Below are 18,032 nucleotides of genomic sequence, written 5' to 3'. Positions count from 1 at the left end.
ACCATAGTCACCTTGTTCTTTATATCCCTACCACCCAATAAAGTGCTTAAATTAACATAGTGCTTCAGATGTAGTAGAATCTCAATGAATCATTCTGAATGAATGAAGGAGTGGGTGAATGAATGAGTGAATGAAAGTACTACATTCCTATTGCAATATATTATCTCTTAAGATATATCCTATGTTTCAAGCTACCTCTTTGGTAGATTTTGGGCTGAATAAATCACACAAAAATTAAGACCCTTTGACCTTTTTTGTCTTTTCACGAAGGACATGATGCAATCGTGACCCTCCTGAAGCATTATAAAAGACCGCAGGATGAATTGCCCTGTAATGAATATTCTCAACCTGGAGGAGGTATCCTTTTCTTACTAAGTTTTTGTCGTTAGTACTATATTGTGCCAAAAGGTAAACCTTTATTTCTATTACTACTATTCTGGGGTTAGGGATGAGGGCATGTCAGATTGACTTTATTCTAGGAAAACTTATGTCTGGGTAAGGCTGAAAATAAAGAAGCCTTCACTTAGGCTGTTTTCCGACTCACCAGTCTGCAGTTCCTTCAGGTTTAGCGTTCCCTCGACTGGATGTTTATGAGGCTTATGCATGACCGGGAAGGCCCTGGTGAGCTGAGAGCAGTCGTTTTCCATTTCAGTAATCTATTAAGGCAGGCCAGAGAATACTCATACCCAGACACAAATTAAATCTGCCGGAGTCTACTAGACCTTGTTTTTTTTTTTTATTTTTAATCTTTTTATATACTCTCTAAATAAACACTTGCTATACAGTTTCAGTGTCCGGAAAAGGACCTGGGTTAAAGCTATATTCTCACTTGGTTTTCTTAGCAAATTTCTTTTGTCACCTGCTTCTTTGTATAATGTTTACTGTTTATGTAGAAAAAAAGAATGCTACTTTAAACTCTGTAATATAATTTGATTTCTAGATGGCTCCTATGTGTCTCTTCCATCCCCCTTGGGGAAGATTAAAAGCATGACAAAAGGTATTTTAACATGGGACAATTGTTATATTTTATTACTAAGGATTACTATTGCCTCAAATGTGATAACCTTCTGTTTTGTTTTACATATTATAAAGGATGACTATTTTACATGCATAAACGATATTATCAACAAAGCATTCTTCCCATAATTAACCTTACCCTCCGTACTATTTTACATGTGCTATCTCGGTTCATGGAGGTACAGCAGTGAAAATATCCTGAGTATTAAAGGAAGATCAAATTCTCATAGACATTTGTATTTTTAATGAAGTCTAAATCACAAATATTAATGTCTTTAAGGAGAATTGGGAATAGGTTTGCCATAGGAAAATCAATTTGAAAAAATAGGTTATTTTCCAAAAGATCCCAAACAAGTAATACCTTGGGAAATTTTTGAGTGTATGCTGCACACAGAAATTAAAGCCATTGAATCAAGAATATTAAAAAATACCTACATGATTCAACAACAAATTTATAGTTAACCATTTAGAATTTGAAGTTTTTAAAACTTATTTTTGGTTTGAGGTGTTTCTTTGAATGATTCATGGACTTTTTTTTGACATCTAATTGGCATCCCATTGAGATTTAGCTTATGGATATTTGGCTAAGCCCATTATGATAAGTTGAAGGGATCGGCCAGATAAGGCTCCTTATCATGATGTGATGTGAACAGTACTCCGGGGTTGCCATGTCATGTAGATGAGCTAGTTATTGATCAGATTAGAAATAAACCCTTAGCCCTGATAACAAAGGTCAGGGGACAGAGACGGGACTACTCACATGTTTTTAATGCAAAGGGACAAGGATCGTTTGTGATAAGGTTTCAATATCTACAAGTAGTCAGTTGTATCTGGAAAATTAAATGTTACCAGGGAAGGACATTTTTGGCTAAGTAAGGTATGTACGTGCATCATGTGTACACATCCACGTGTGTTCTTTGTCTTAACAAATAAAATAACATTTCCTGTTTTCAGAAAAGGCAGATGTTCTCCTCCTAAGGGCTGGACTGCCCTCGCATTTCCATCTTCAGCTCTCAGAAATTGAGTTCCATGAAATCATCGGCTCAGGTAACCCAAGAAAACGCCCTTCTGCTTTAGTTTCAGGAGCTCAAGACAACACGTGTTTATTCATTTCTCTTAATTTTAGGTTCTTTCGGGAAAGTGTATAAAGGACGATGCAGAAATAAAATAGTGGCTATAAAACGGTAAGAGAGCAGATGAGAAAAGTCAGCACCAGACTGGAATTGTGAACCTTAAGAAGCTTATGCACAGCAAGCCCCCTTGTTTTGACCCGTCTGTTGACTGAGGATTTCCTGTTCCCGCCCTTCCCAGTTACCGGGCCAACACCTACTGCTCCAAATCCGACGTGGATATGTTCTGCCGAGAGGTGTCCATTCTCTGCCGCCTCAATCATCCCTGTATAATTCAGTTTGTGGGTGCCTGCTTGAATGACCCCAGCCAGTTTGCCATCGTCACTCAGTACATACCAGGGGGTTCCCTGTTCTCCCTCCTTCATGAGCAGAAGAGGTATGGTTCTCTTGTTCTGACTTCTCACTTCACATGTCCATGGAATTATCCTTGCATTACCTCCGAGGCTTTCCACTTGGATGAGCCTTTACCTTCTAACATCCCTGAGTGCTCAGAAATGTGGCAGTTTGAAGATGGCTAATAACTTCTGCCCAATAATTATATTTTAGTGAATAGAAATACTTCTGTGCTTTCTTAACAGGAAGTCAGTTGGAGATAACAAATTCAAGGAATTTAAATTAGCAACTGAAGCTTATAATTAGGCCAAATATGGCATACTAATAACACAGATATATGTAAGCTGAGAATAAAATAATTACCAGGGGTCACAGTATTTATTTTTTAAGGTTTTAAAAGAGAATGGCCTTGCACAAATCTAATTTGAATTCAGTTCCTAGATACATGCATACAATAATTAGAGTGTGGTTTCACTCAGTTACTAAAGCAGAATCCATTTTCTGTTATCATAAAAAAAATTAAGTATAGCATTATAAATATAAAATCAAGTGGACTATTTTGAATATGAGGGGTTGGTACCTGAAATGATTGATAATTAGGCATCATCTGATGTACAGAAGTTCTTTTTCCAGATTTTTTTTGGATTTTTAGTCTAATCTTCAATAAAGCAAAAAGGGCTGAAAGATGTACAGAATAACAAATCATGTACGCCATTGATATCTTTTAGAAGGATGTGTTATTGCCATTAACCATTCCATCCTCACTAAATCTATTTTTAAATTCCAGGATTCTTGATTTGCAGTCTAAATTAATTATTGCAGTAGACGTTGCCAAAGGTATGGAGTACCTTCACAACCTGACACAACCAATTATACACCGTGACTTAAACAGGTATTTTTCCCTCTAAATAATGAACATAGAATTGTTCAGGTGACTAGGAGTCTAAAACAGATTTCAATATATCTAACTTCACTTAAGTATATTGCAAGTCAGGGTTTTCTATTCTGTGGGTTAGGTGACAGGCTACCTTACGGCTAAGGGATAGAAAGTTTTGTCATCGTCTTCTACGTAAATAGAAAGTTATAGGGATCCCTGGGTGGCGCAGCGGTTTGGCGCCTGCCTTTGGCCCAGGGCGCGATCCTGGAGACCCGGGATCGAATCCCACATCAGGCTCCCGGTGCATGGAGCCTGCTTCTCCCTCTGCCTGTGTCTCTGCCTCTCTCTCTCTCTCTCTGTGACTATCATAAATAAATAAAAATTAAAAAAAAAGAAAGAAAGTTATATAACTGTCTCTCAGGGATCTTTCGAGAGAGCGATATCTGTAAGATTCACCAGCCAGCTAGTTCTCAAGTCAAGAGAGTCAGAATAAGAATTTAGACTAATGACTATTATGGCATGTCGGGTCTCATACAAAGTCAGATATTATAAGAGGTTCTGATTTAAATTACCTGAAATACTGTTTTTGTGCTGCCATTTTGGTATTTTTCTAATAATAAATTCAGCCAAACCGCAGCAGCTCATTTACCTGTTTTTCACATGAAAATGTTCTCCTGTGGGTTAGAGACTTGAAACAAACAAGGAATCGTAGTGTTCTAGGGGTGAAACCCCAAAGGATTAAAAAAAAAAAATTAAACAGTGAAAGCTTTCTCTAAGCAAAGTCTTACAAGAAGGCCAGTATACAAAATGTGGCTCTTTCAGTTGAAGACAGAATGTAGGGTCTAGAAATCTGTTCACTTACCATTTTCTACTGCCAAGGAGGGGGATCCCTAGGCCACCTCTTTGGAATCCCAAAGGTGTTCTGGAGAATAGCTGGACAACCCCTGATCTAGTTTATGAAACAAGTCATATTATTGAACGTAACTTTCATTTCATGATGATCAATAACATTCAGATCCCATATATAACCTTTTGTGTAGAGCCCACAATTCTGAGACTACTAAAAAGTAACTACTCCATTCAGCCTTTTGTTCGACAACTATTTGGGTATCTACTATGTTTAAAGCCTTTATACTTGGCACATTAGAGCCTACAAGGTGAAGCTGCCATAGACTCCATTCCCAAGAAGCTTTCTAGTAGAGCTTCCTAGTAGTTCTAGTAGAGGAGAAAAAAAAATGCTTTAGGTATAAAATAATAAGCTTTATAAGAGATATTAAAAATTATACAAAATTTTTAGAAAGAAAAATTACTTCTGAGGAATTTAGAAATAACTTCATGGAAAAAGGGACATTTGAACTTGGCTCCAAAGAATGGATAAACTCTGGAAGGGCATCATAGGCTTGGGGAAGACATTAAGAAAATAGAGATTAGAAGGTTAAAGGCATATATAGCAGCAATGAATAGTTCCATGTTGGGGGATGAAGTGCATAAGAATGTAGCTAGTATTCATAATGTATGAAACAGACAATTGGGAAAGAAATTTAGAAAAATAAATTGGAATAAGAGCACAGAAATCAGCGAATTCTAGACGTAAGGTGGTTTAGACTTTGTAAGAAAGAAGTAGGTATTGAGGTGGTAGATCTAGGAATCAGAGATTTGGAACCGTGTTTTGGAATGATTCACCCAGTCTCTCCACTCAGTGAAGTCAAGAAACTGGTGAAGAAGTTGTTGCGGTAATCTGAATGAGAAGTAATTTAAAAAAGCAGAACTTCACTCATGACCGATGAAAATGAAAGAGAGACAGATAGGAAAGATAGGAGAGATAAATTAGATAGGAGAGTGGTTGAGTCTTAGATATTAGAAGAAATATGTGTGGGATTCAATCCATTTAAAATTATTTATTAGTTTTCACACAAAAGTCATTTCTTTGCTGTTATTAGGTTTTTTTCTTACCTCTCTTTCAAAAGCATGCATGTTAATAGACTTTTTTTTTTTTTTTTTTTTTTTTTGCTTTGAGTTTCTGAACAATATTTAGGAAGTAGATTTAGGTGATAAATTAGCATAATATAAACTGGTGACTTGTGAGTTGGAGGAGGGTTATCTTGTCATCCCAACCATTTTGCATGTAGTATTAAAACAAATTAGTGACCATTAAAAGTTTTGTCTAGCCGTAACTCTCCAATTATGGGGCAATTGAGTGTGTGTTCCTTTGCTCTGTAAGTGCAAGTTGTTATACCACCAGATTATAAAACAGGACCAAAAATATAAATGTTGATTGAAAGTGGAAATAGAACATTTACTGTATAATAGATATGTTTATATTTACCATTTTTTCTGTTTCTTTTTTTTAATAATAAATTTATTTTTTATTGGTGTTCAATTTGCCAACATACAGAATAACACCCAGTGCTCATCCTGTCAAGTGCCCCCCTCAGTGTCCATCACCCATTCACCCCTACCCCCTGCCCTCCTCCCCTTCCACCACCCCTAGTTCGTTTCCCAGAGTTAGGAATCTTTATGTTCTGTCTCCCTTTCTGATATTTCCTACCCATTTCTTCTCCCTTCCCTTCTATTCCCTTTCACTATTATTTATATTCCCCAAATGAATGAGAACATATAATGTTTGTCCTTCTCCGATTGACTTACTTCACTCAGCATAATACCCTCCAGTTCCATCCACGTTGAAGCAAATGGTGGGTATTTGTCGTTTCTAATTGCTGAGGAATATCCCATTGTATACATAAACCACATCTTCTTATCCATCATCTTTCGACGGACACCGAGGCTCCTTCCACAGTTTGGCTATTGTGGACATTCCTGCTATAAACATTGGGGTGCAGGTGTCCCGGCGTTTCATTGCATCTGCATCTTTGGGGTAAATCCCCAGCAGTGCAATTGCTGGGTCGTAGGGCAGGTCTATTTTCAACTCTTTGAGGAACCTCCACACAGTTTTCCAGAGTGGCTGCACCAGTTCACATTCCCACCAACAGTGCAGGAGGGTTCCCCTTTCTCCACATCCTCTCCAACATTTGTGGTTTCCTGCCTTGTTAATTTTCCCCATCCTCACTGGTGTGAGGTGGTATCTCATTGTGGTTTTGATTTGTATTTCCCTGATGGCAAGTGATGCGGAGCATTTTCTCATGTGCATGTTGGCCATGTCCATGTCTTCCTCTGTGAGATTTCTCTTCATGTCTTTTGCCCATTTCGTGATTGGATTGTTTGTTACTTTGGTGTTGAGTTTAATAAGTTCTTTATAGATCTTGGAAACTAGCCCTTTATCTGATACATCATTTGCAAATATCTTCTCCCATCTGTAGGTTGTCTTTTAGTTTTGTTGACTCTAACCTTTGCTGTGCAAAAGCTTCTTATCCATTTTTTCTGTTTCTAATGTAACCCAAATGCTTTCAATTGTACCAAAAAGTCATCAAAGTTTACAAAACCTCATTGCATAGGTGCCTGGAATATAATAGAGTCCCAAACTATTGCATTTATTATTTGTGAACTACTTTTTTTTTTACTAATCTTTAATCTGGCAACAATAGAAACATTGAGTTTTTCAGATTAATGGGGATATAGCATTGCACATTGCTCCAAAGAGTGTAAGTCCTTCTGGGTTTACTATGCTCTGGTTGGGTATATAGAGCATATGCCCAGCAAACAATTTATTCCCCGTATGAGGTAGAAAGTGACTAAGGAACAAAATGATTAGGCAGCAATTTTCAAAGCAATTCATGCCAGTCAAAGACCAAAGTAGAGTGGAAAGCTTCATGTAGGATGTATAGAGCTAAAGCTAGAATTTGGAGAACAGGTGCATGTCTTCCCTCTGGGTTTTCACAGCAGTCTAACCCTTGCATGTCTACAATGCTGATGGAGCCCCACTGAAAGGGGAAGGGAAAGATGCACATCAGGGTGAGGAACTCAGACGTATTTGCACCTTAGCATTGAAATTATCTGTTTACACTTTTCTTTCTCCCACTAATCTGGGCAGCTCAGTGCTCTAAGAACAGAGATCCTTTTCTCTTCATCTAGAGATGTTCGATCAATGCATTTTTAACTGAACCAAATTCCTGGGGGTGTTTCTGTGAATAACATTCCAGGAAGCAATGGCCTAGTTGGTACAAGTATGGCTGCTTTTAGGTAGAGCCTGATCAACTTGCCCAATACTTTTGGTAGGTTAAAGCAAAGGGGCTGTTTGAGCTATTGATCAGCTTACAGATGAGGGGGATGCTTCTATTTTTGGTTCTGTGGTTGTTGATTTATATGAGTGAAAGGAAAGAATTCTACCTTTCCCCTGGCAAGCTTCTTACCTCACGGTTCTGAAAATTAATTTTGATCTTTAAGTATATACTAAGGAGAAGTTGAAGGGCTGAGTAAGGAAGTGGTTCTTTCCAATGATGCTGATGAGAATGATGATAATACCTGCCATTTATTTACCACTCACACGTGAAAGGCCTGCTAAGCCCTTTGCATGTATGCTCTTATTTCATCTCACATCAATCCTATAACATACTTATTATTATTTCCATTTCACTGATGGAGAAAGTGACTTAGTCTGAGGTCACATCCATAACTTATAGTGTTCTTAACATTATATTATGCTGTCCCAACAACAACAACAAAACCAAGTCAGAACAGAGAGATAAAGGAGGCTGATGATACTGAATGAGCATCAGCCATTTACCAACTTTGTTCTTTGTGCTTCAGTCCTCAGGCTCAATTCCTGTGATTCAAATCATTTCTCATATCATCTTCTTGTGCTTCAGTGTTCCTGCTCTAGTGCTTCTTTTATAGCCCGTGTACTGCTAGTGTGGAACAGAAATTGCATTATGAGGCACACCAGTACGTCTCCTTTGTCTATAGTGTTTAAATATTTCTTAAACATTTTTTTTCAAAGACTTACTTATTCATTTTAGCGGGGGGAAGGATTCAGAGGGAGAAACAGTATCTCATGCAGACTCCCCACTGAGCACAGAGCCCAGCATAGGGCTCAATCCCAGGACGCTGAGATCATGACCTGAGCCAAAATCAAGAGTTGGCTGCTTAACCAATTGAGCCAATGAGACGACTCTAAATACTTCTTCAATGTATGTAGCTTTCTACAGGAATGCACTTTCCAATTTGTTGTAGACCTCACTACCTACCAACTTACCCTTGGCCCAATTTATACTTTCATTTTGCAGCACTGGAGCTTGCAAAGCATAGTCTACAGCTAAGGGCTTCAAAACTTGTTACTGAATACAAGCAGCTCTCTGTGTTCCTTTGGAAAAATACGTTTTCCAAATTGTTTGACATTGAAACCAAAACATCACTGCAAACATATATGGATCAAATGAATGACCTTTTCCCCATATAAGGATATAGTATAAGAACACTATATGCAATGAAATGGTGATACCTCCATAATGGAGTGGCCATTGCACTCCCATGAGATATGTATGAGAAAGCGTTTTCTAGACTGTGAAGCACTATACAAATGACATTTGTTATTACTATTAACCCCTCATGTGTTCTCTTATACATCAAGGGTGGAAAAATACAATATTCTCATACATACCAATATTTCTTTTTATATAACTTTATGTGACTTTTTAAGTAATTAATTGGGAGTCTACATCTATATCTGAGAAAGATTACTGTTGGTTTTGAATGTTAGCTTATTTGGGTGACAATAAAGGAAAATAATTAGTGACAATTTAAAAACAGCCAAACTACTGATAACAAATAACAAATACTGTATAAACTGACAAAGTTGGTAAGGGCTAGAAGAATTTTAATTTTGAAGATGACATTTAATTAAATCTGAAGATTTCCAAAAGTATCAGAGAAAAAATTATTCACAAAAATTTTTAATAATTGTTTTTAAGTTGATGCATGCATTTTTCTTTCAATTGAGTATAAATATAAAAGTCCCGCATTTAAAAAAATCAAGTACAAATAAATTACTAAGTTTTTTCTAATTACGAAATTATTAGGTACTGCTGTATTTCTCAGTTCTCGTAGATTAAAGAGTCTGTTCTCAGCTATGCCTTTCACTTGTGACTTTTCCAATAAGTGGTTTTACAGATAGAGTTTAATATTCACTGGCAAATACCTCATTGCAAAGAATTCTGAATATCTTAATGCAAACCAGTCGATTACAATGCAGTAATTATTATAGGTCTTGAAAGAACCCACTGAAACTCATGAAATCCTTCACAATGCTACTTTTGTAATTCTCTAGTATTAAACTAGTCACACGTGGCATTTTAAGTTTTGTCAAATTTTTTCTCATCCATTTCCACTTTAAAAGTAAATGAATTAATGAATTAATATAAATACTTGAGTGCATGATATGACCCAGTGTCTGTGCTATGCCTGGAAATACAGCTGAGATTGATAGCCCCTAGCAACTTTTCTAGAAGAGCTTGAAGTCTAATGAACTATTTTCCCAAATTTCCCAATCATAAGCATCATCTCATTAAAAAAATACAAAAGCAAATTCAAAGACTCCCCCTTTAAAGGCACAGGTTGAGAATGTCCTGAATTGGGCCTAAGAATCTATTCTTGTAAACAAGATTACCAGCTAATTCTTATGATCAAACAAGTATTATTCTAGCACAATTTTCTCAACACTGGCTGCACATTAGAAACTGTGGAAGAACTTAAAAAAAAAAAAAAAAAAAGAACACCCCGGTGCTACTTACCTCAGAATTTATAGGGGTGGGCCCAGGTATATTTTTAGATAGTACTCCTGGTGATTCCAATATACAGGCTGCACTGAGAATGACCTTTAAGTGTAATTTCAATTACTCTAGCCATGTACATACAATCTGATCCTTCTTTGCTGCCAATGAGGAATGGGAATATTGAGAAATTAAGTTATAGTATAATTCTAAATGTTTTGAGAATTATTGCCCAAAATTCAGTATAATCATTATTCATTCATTCACCCATTCAATAATGAATGCAAAAGACTGAGATCCATAGGCCCATGATACCTACAGCATAGAGTAGATCCCAAGGTCTAGTAGTTTCCATGGGAATTGTGCTATGTATATTTAAGTCACTCGGGAACATCTAATTTATAATTCATGATCGATACTATAAAGTTCCCAGGCATGTAGAATCGTTATAGGCAGCCAAAACAGAAGTGCAAGTTTCAATACTGGGCAATTGCAGTGCACACAGGTCATGTGGGTATTCAAGACTACACACTCTGGAAGAATACAGAACTATATATAACAGATCAATACACATATGGAGAAGGATAAAGATTCATATAAATGGTGTATGTGTATTATATAGCAACGCACATAGAAACCTACATATTTCCATGTTTTTTTTTTGATGCTTCCAGCCTTTCTCAACTGGAGTTCTGAAGAAATTAAGTCCTTTTTTTTTTTTTTTTTTTTTTTTTTAGAAATTAGGTCCTATGGAAAATTATTTGAGAAATGTTTTTTTTTAATTCTCCCAAGGATGAGGCATAGCTATATCATTTGGGATGCATAGAAGAGAAGTTTATTTTTTACCTAGAATGGATGCCTTAGGACTTGGGGCCTCCAAGCTTAAGGGGTGCTTGTAGTTCTGAAATGTTTTTGTCCAAAACTGTAATGGGAATTCAGATTTCCAAATTAATTTTTTAAAGCAATCTCTGTGAATTTTATCACTGCTTTGAGTAATGGGTTTTGGGGGAGTTAAGCGATTTAATTTTCCAAGAAGAAATTTGAATTTGTTAGGATAGGTTATCTGCTACAATAATGGACCCCAAAATAGATAACAGTCCAAAAACAATAGAAGTTTATGTCTTGATTATGTGAATAAACAGGTTGTTGGTGTGGCCCTTATTCATGAAGTCACTCAAGACTCATTTTAAACATGTGGCTTCCAGGGTCTCCTTAGGGGTCATCTCTATTCAAGTGAGCCTAAATGGGAGAAGAATATTATGTAAGATGTGCATGAAATGTTTCATAGAGGGATCCCTGGGTGGCGCAGTGGTTTAGCGCCTGCCTTTGGCCCAGGGCACAATCCTGGAGACCTGGGATCGAATCCCACGTCGGGCTCCTGGTGCATGTAGCCTGCTTCTCCCTCTGCCTGTGTCTCTGCCTCTCTCTCTCTCTGTGACTATCATAAATAAATAAAAATTAAAAAAAAAGAAAAAAAAAAAGAAATGTTTCATAGAGCAGGTATTACAGTGTCATGAATCACTTTGAATCCCATCTCATTGGCTAGAGCTCACTCCAATGGCCATGCTTCTTACTAGAGCAGGTACTGTGTGATATAGTCTCGCTGTGTGCCCAGAAGATGAAATGGGTTCATGGGCAGCCAACAGTCTGCACGACATTCACTCTATTTGCATTAGTGACAACAGTTACTAGGGTTTAGGTAAAGATAACAATCAAGAAGGCTGGTCTACATTTGCATGAATCCACTGCACTAATACAGTGTTAACTGCCTACTAAATACTTTTTATAAATACATGTTCACAATTTATAAACTAATACCACTAATTGGGAAATGTAGTAGAAGCTATTTAATAAAGCGTATTATGTATGAATTAATTTTGAAACAGTTCTTTTCATTTGTGATTGTTGATTACATTAAAGATACAAGAATAGCTTTGGGAGTGTGGAGACGTAGGAACATGGTTCAAGAGCAAAACATGAAATGAGATACAAGAGTATGACCCAGACTGTGTAAATCCAAAACAGAAGTCACCACTCCATGTGCTCTATGTCAATTAAAACACACATTTCCACACATTTTTCTTTAAGAGTGAAAATAAAAACTCAGAAGGACTGGGATCACTCTAGTCAGAGAACCTTGTTGTACCAATATCCAGCAGAAGGCGTTCCTCAACCGTTCAGTTCTACACATTACTCTAATCATATTTATGAGCCTCGTTTGGGTGTTGGTGTTCAGTCATACTTTCCATCTCTAATGTGCTCAGTGTCCATCTTACGTCTGTCTGTCCTCCACTCCCTAAACTTCCAGATGAAAGCAGAGCGTTTCCTCTGACTCTCAAGTTCCAACCTATTATTTAAATAGAAACTCACCATCCGGCTCATCCTCATCTTCTCTGAATGTAGCTGCATCCCTGCCTCTCCCCTTATTCTCATAGTTCCCAGAGGCAATGTCCCCAACATTCCCATCACATTTCATTCTGGTTTCGGAGGCTCATCCTGCATTAAACTAGCAGGTCCCCCCTCCCCCTCCCCCTCTCCACTGCTCGAATGTCCTTTAGCTCTGAGTTGTCCTCTCTGTGTACTCCAGTGAAAACAGCTAAAGTTTCCTCCCAGGGCCACTTAAAATGTTCTTCCTTTCTCAGCTGCCTCCATTAGAACGTCTCATTTAATTTTGGCTGCATCCACGAATTCTAAAAATAGTGCTCTTACTTAACACCCCATTAAGTAAATTCCCTTAGACACATACTCCCTTTAAATTAAAACAGGTATATTTAAGTCAGAGTGAAGCTCATTCATGCTGCTCACACTATCATATTGTTCACGCAAACCTGGTCAAACCTGCCATCCTCACTCTCCTCAGAATCTTTACCTCGATGGTCCCAGGCAGATAAATCCCCAAATCTCGTATTTTAGAGACGGGTTCTAAGCCACCATATGCCATTGGAAACACTACACGAGGTTGTGTATGTGCGTGTACACAATAAATGTATGTGCATGTGCAACAGCACAGAATGTTGGGAGTGCATGGAAAACAGGAATTCTGTGATTCCGTAATTCCCTTTGAATCGACGTAAAATACCACTACTCCGCCCTGGAACCTGGCCTCAGGATTTCTTATCCCAGAGCATTTTGTGATGACGTCGTTCATTCCATTGCCTCTTCCTGTGATGCGACACAACCATACCCTGAGAATTCCCAAAACCAGGGGGACAGGTGTGCTTTTCCTGTAACCGTGTCACCTTCTCTCACCCCAGAGCTGAACTTGGAAGAGTAGAAGCGATGCCCCCTCTTGATCCTATGAAACCTTTCAAAAGCTGGTGACTTTTCCCTGTGACTGGTGATGAACTGACTGGCCTCCAATTTTCTGGTGTTGCTGGTTCCTTACACTGCCATTTTCCATCCTTCGGGGATGCGGCCTGTATAAAGTCAGCTTTTGAAAATGTCAACAAAGGCTTTGCTCTGTTCAGCCTCGTTTCTTCTCTGCTCTCATTTCTTGGGAGGCACTGTGAGTGCCCTCTTGGCACCTTGTCGATTTTCCGGAGCAGCTAACCTTTCAATAATGATATTAATGCTGCCTCGTGCTTATCTGTGCATTTCTCAGTTCATCATTTTCAACCCTTGCTTGCTGAGATTCATTTACATTGTTGTGTTCTTAAAATCCTGGAACTTAATTGAGTGCAACCTGATGAGGGACCCAGAGCCAGAATTTCTAGCTAATAAGGGAGAAACAATCTTAATAGGTGGGTATTTCTTTCGCCATTGATTGAATTTCCAATAGCTACACTGGCCTAGAAAAAGAGATAACAGATAATTGTGGATATTCTTCTCTTGTGTAACAATTTTTTATTTCAAAATTCTCCCTATCACTCTTGGGAGGAAGTAGCTTCTCAGATAAGGTCAGTATTCTCCAGAGAGGGCAACACGGACAGCTCTGGGAGTCTGTGTTGGTGTGGTCCACCGTCCCACTGGAAGGCCGCAGGATGAACCAATTAAGAGCAGAAGCTATGAGCCAGACCGTGCAAGTGCAAATACCATGTCTGTCCACACCTTACCTGTGTCCTTGGGCAATTTGTTTAAAAACAAGTTTTCCAATATAGAAGATGATTGTAGATGATTATAGTATTACCTAATTTGTTGGGTTTAAATGAGAAAAATACATGAACTATTATTGTCATTTTTCTTCTTTGTTTTTCTGAAAGCACATTTTCAACTACTTAATATGCTTAATGCTGAAGTTTTTTTAACTGAATTAAATGTTTCTAAGGGCCTGTCTCTCCTTTTGATTGTATTACTACAAACTTTGTGTATAATATCTCAGATGGCTTATTTCTTCTTGTCCTGAAGATCTAGGAGATAAGGGGATCATTCGCCCATGGAACTCTCGCTATACATGGCGCAAGGCCAGGGAATTCTAATCATATATCTGCCTTCATTGGGACCTCCCTATGCCTTCACAATTCTGACTTGCAGCAGGGAATCTGTCTGGCACTTCCACTAGATAGATACGGATCTGGGACGGAATATGGATAAAACCACAGCTGAGGGTTGGGCAGGGTTATTTAATTATCCAAGATCCTTCTGATTGATTTTTCTTTCTAGAGCTCATTCACAAAGCTTAAGCATACAATTTAAACACAAGCCATCCAACCACTCGACAATGTATTTGTTGGTGGATATAATGGCAGAGAAGGGGAGGTCTCATCAGAGGGCACATCCCAGAAATCATGCCAGACAAAAAAAAAAAAAAAAGTCAAGTAGAGGAAATGCTGGACCTGTAGAGTGTTCATAGAGCATCTATATAGTTCGGTAGTTTTTCCTCTCTATGCCCAGTGAGCTCAGTCAGCCACTCAATTCAGCAGTTATCCTTTTTTACTATTTCACTATATAAAGAACAGGGGAGGATGTTTTCCAAATTGCAGTAAAAACTTGCCCCTGCCCCGCCTTCAATAGAGAAAAGGAAGGATTCATTCCATCACATCCTTTTTGCTTTCTTGATTCAAGAAGACAATCATTTTTCTCATTTCTATTCCTATCCTTTTTGTGACACTGTTGTGATGTCACTTGACTTCTCTCCGCCTCAGGTTTGTGGAGATAATGGTGTCTAACATCTACCCGTTCACAGAGATATCCTTGCAATTAATAGGGGTGTCAGGAGAACACCAGAGGAAGACTCTACAAGGGAAATCCATGTATCATTTTTATTAATCACATGAATCTGAGGAGCCAGAAATCTTAGAATACGATTCATTTTGTATCCAGCTGCTGGATCTGTACTCTTTGTAGGGTGGTCTGGGTTGTCTCCTTCCACCTGAAGTTGAGAAGTGTCCAGGTTCCTAAATGGCATGCAGAACAACATCCCCCTTTTCCAAAAGGCTTGATCTTACCTTGACCAGCAAGAAGAAAAGAGCATGCACAGAATGATTAGAACTTTTTAATCCTGCAGGGACAGTCTTCGTATCAATTATATTTTAAGCCTTGTATGTGATGAACTGTATTCTTAGTCACTAAACCCTCATTTAATGGCTTTAACAACCCACAGAAAGTTAGTGAAAAGCAATGCCTGGTACCATAAATGAAATAGTGTTAGAGCATTGATGATGTCTGGCTTCCTTTGTTTGGGGAGGGAAATCCCCTTCTAAATTCTTAAAATAGCAGTTGACTTTCATTAAGTCTATTCACAGCTAAGGGTCTGAGGATCTTGAGTGACCCTTTCTTTGGAAATGGGGCACATTTTAATAGGCTTTTTCCTGTCTATGGTCCCTGAAAGATTTAACCGCTGGCAGTCTCCTGAATTGCTGGGATTTGTAAAGGAAAGGATTGATTACATGCTTCTTCTAATTCTCTTTCTTTAATTTTCCCCCCATTTCATAAAAAAGAATGAGAAAGATGTTTTGAGTCTTCTTCTATTGAGATATACTTGGCCTTAAGGGCAGATATTTTAGCATTGAACTTTTTATTAACTTCTTAGGGGTTTGACAAAATTTCTTCTTCTTCTTCTTTTTTTTTTTTTTTTGCTTCCTAAATATGAGGCTAAAGAGCTGTTATTTCCCAAACTTGTTCCCTAGCAATGTAAGCAGTAGACAGAAAACTCGGTTTGAACTTTTTTCTATTAATTAATTAATTAATTTTGTCTTTGTCAGTTGAATTGCATCTGTAGTCTCTATCTGAACAGGTAAATTTAATATAGGCCTCAACACATGCTGTTCACTGTGATGGAAACATCCACCCCTGCTTTACCTCCTTCTCTTTTTTCCCCTCATTGTTCCTTCTGTCCCTCCTTCCAGTATCACTTTTCTCCTGGCTAATTTCTATTCCTTCCTCCAGGAGGCCCTCTTATATAGTCCCACAGCATACCCTTCTCTGGCTTATTTTGGGATTGAAGGCACTCTATGAAAATTGGTCATGTATTTGCATGTATTCCCTGCTACACATTAAGCTTAATGAGGACAGGGGCTGGTGGATTTTGTACTATCCCCAAATGCTTAGACGGTGACCGGATCCTAATAAAAGTTCAATTAATATTTGTCAGATGCATGCATTAATGAATAGCACTTCAAGGAATATAAAAGTATCATTGATGTTTCTTTGTGCCAGGCATTGAGCTCAATGTTTCATAGGCATTAGCTCATTAAATACTCATGACTCTATGTGATGTCTTTTTAAACAGATAACGACAGGAAGGCTTAGATGCAGTTGGTTAGTGACAGACCAAGGATATTGCCCCTCCTATATAGTTACCTATATCTATGGTTATCCAAAACATAGAGCTGTATCGTCATTTAGTCCCCTAGACAGGAGCAGCTCTGAATAAATAGCAAAACAGTATTTGTTAGGTTGCCTTACCAAGGAAGGCAGAGATACAGAGTTCATAGCAGAAATTAAAAGGTAGTTTTCACTTAATATTGAACAATTCAGTGGCATTTAATAATATGGGAGCTATTTCTTTGTTCAGTTAAGACTGCTGTTCCACAAGCCACTTACCTAACTGTTTTGTGCTATAATTATTTGTATGCTCGTCACTGACGCCTGTCCAAAAACACAGTGAAGACAGTGAGAAAAAAAGATATGATCAGTTGTTTGACTGCTCTGATTTTCTAATTTACTCAGGTGAAAAGTTAGCCAAACAAACTGATTTTGCAATATAGACATAGCCCAAGACTATCTGATGATTCTTTAGAAAAAAAATATAATCCCCCTGAAATTCTAGTGATTTCTAGTCACTACTGACTATGTAGATTCAAACCAATATCTGCTTTTTCTGAATTGATTGATTTTTTTCCTTCTCACAGGCAACATTTTTATTTTCTAACCTGCAGCATTTCTGTGCCTGACTAGAATATTTTTGCATTTGATTAATGTTTTCATTTGACTTTCAATGAGGTCTCAAAACAGTTTGGCTTGTCACAGTCAAATTATTTAAATATCCTCTGTAAAGAGTATGTGGGAACTAAACTCAGATTCACATGAACCTGAAAAACCAGTGGTGACATTTCCTGAACTTGTTATATTTTTATGTCTAAATTAATCATTTCACAATTTTGCTTTATGTGGATGCTCAGCTTCTTAAATACAGTGATTATTCGATGCCTTAATGGAAAAGTTTTAATTTTTAGCTGACCCAGAGGTTACTGTCTGGCAAGGATTTATGTTTCTTCTTTTTTTTTTATAATATTCTTTGTGGTTTCAACAGCACAAATATATTATCATCTATATATGTATGTATGCATGTATATACATATACATACATACATACATATATATATTTAAGTTTCTTTAGTTTCTTCAACACAAATACCTAAGCCATCCTTTCCACTTCTCTGTTATTGTTCTCTCCTAATTGACTGGAATTATTCCAACCATGTTTTCAAATATAGCCAGTATTCTCTGTCTACATTCAGCTTATGCCATGTGAAAGATAACACACGTAAATGAGTATATACCACAAGATCTCATATACAATTTTAGAAAATGCAGATTAATGTCTAGCAACAAAAAGCAGGTCAGGAGTTTCCT

The 18,032-nt window shown here is 37.6% G+C and overlaps 1 protein-coding gene across 6 annotated transcripts in view; it reads left to right on the top strand.

Moving 5' to 3' along the window:
- Positions 1-18,032, top strand: part of TNNI3K (TNNI3 interacting kinase) — a 283,998-nt gene that overhangs the window by 119,177 nt on the left and 146,789 nt on the right. For 3 of the 6 annotated variants that reach the window (XM_026018089.2, XM_072754871.1, XM_072754870.1), the window contains 6 exons: positions 271-357; positions 941-997; positions 1,972-2,064; positions 2,144-2,201; positions 2,329-2,523; positions 3,268-3,372. In XM_026018089.2, coding sequence (XP_025873874.1) covers positions 271-357; positions 941-997; positions 1,972-2,064; positions 2,144-2,201; positions 2,329-2,523; positions 3,268-3,372 — 595 coding nt within the window. The remainder of the gene's footprint in view (positions 1-270; positions 358-940; positions 998-1,971; positions 2,065-2,143; positions 2,202-2,328; positions 2,524-3,267; positions 3,373-18,032) is intronic. The other 3 variants (XM_072754868.1, XM_072754869.1, XM_072754872.1) reach the window with 1 other exon arrangement.

This window comes from Vulpes vulpes, chromosome 3, assembly GCF_048418805.1.
Source record: "Vulpes vulpes isolate BD-2025 chromosome 3, VulVul3, whole genome shotgun sequence".
NCBI classification, from domain to species: Eukaryota; Metazoa; Chordata; class Mammalia; order Carnivora; family Canidae; genus Vulpes; species Vulpes vulpes.
The sequence above is the reverse complement of the archived record's forward strand: the minus strand, read 5'-3'. Positions and strand labels throughout refer to the sequence as shown.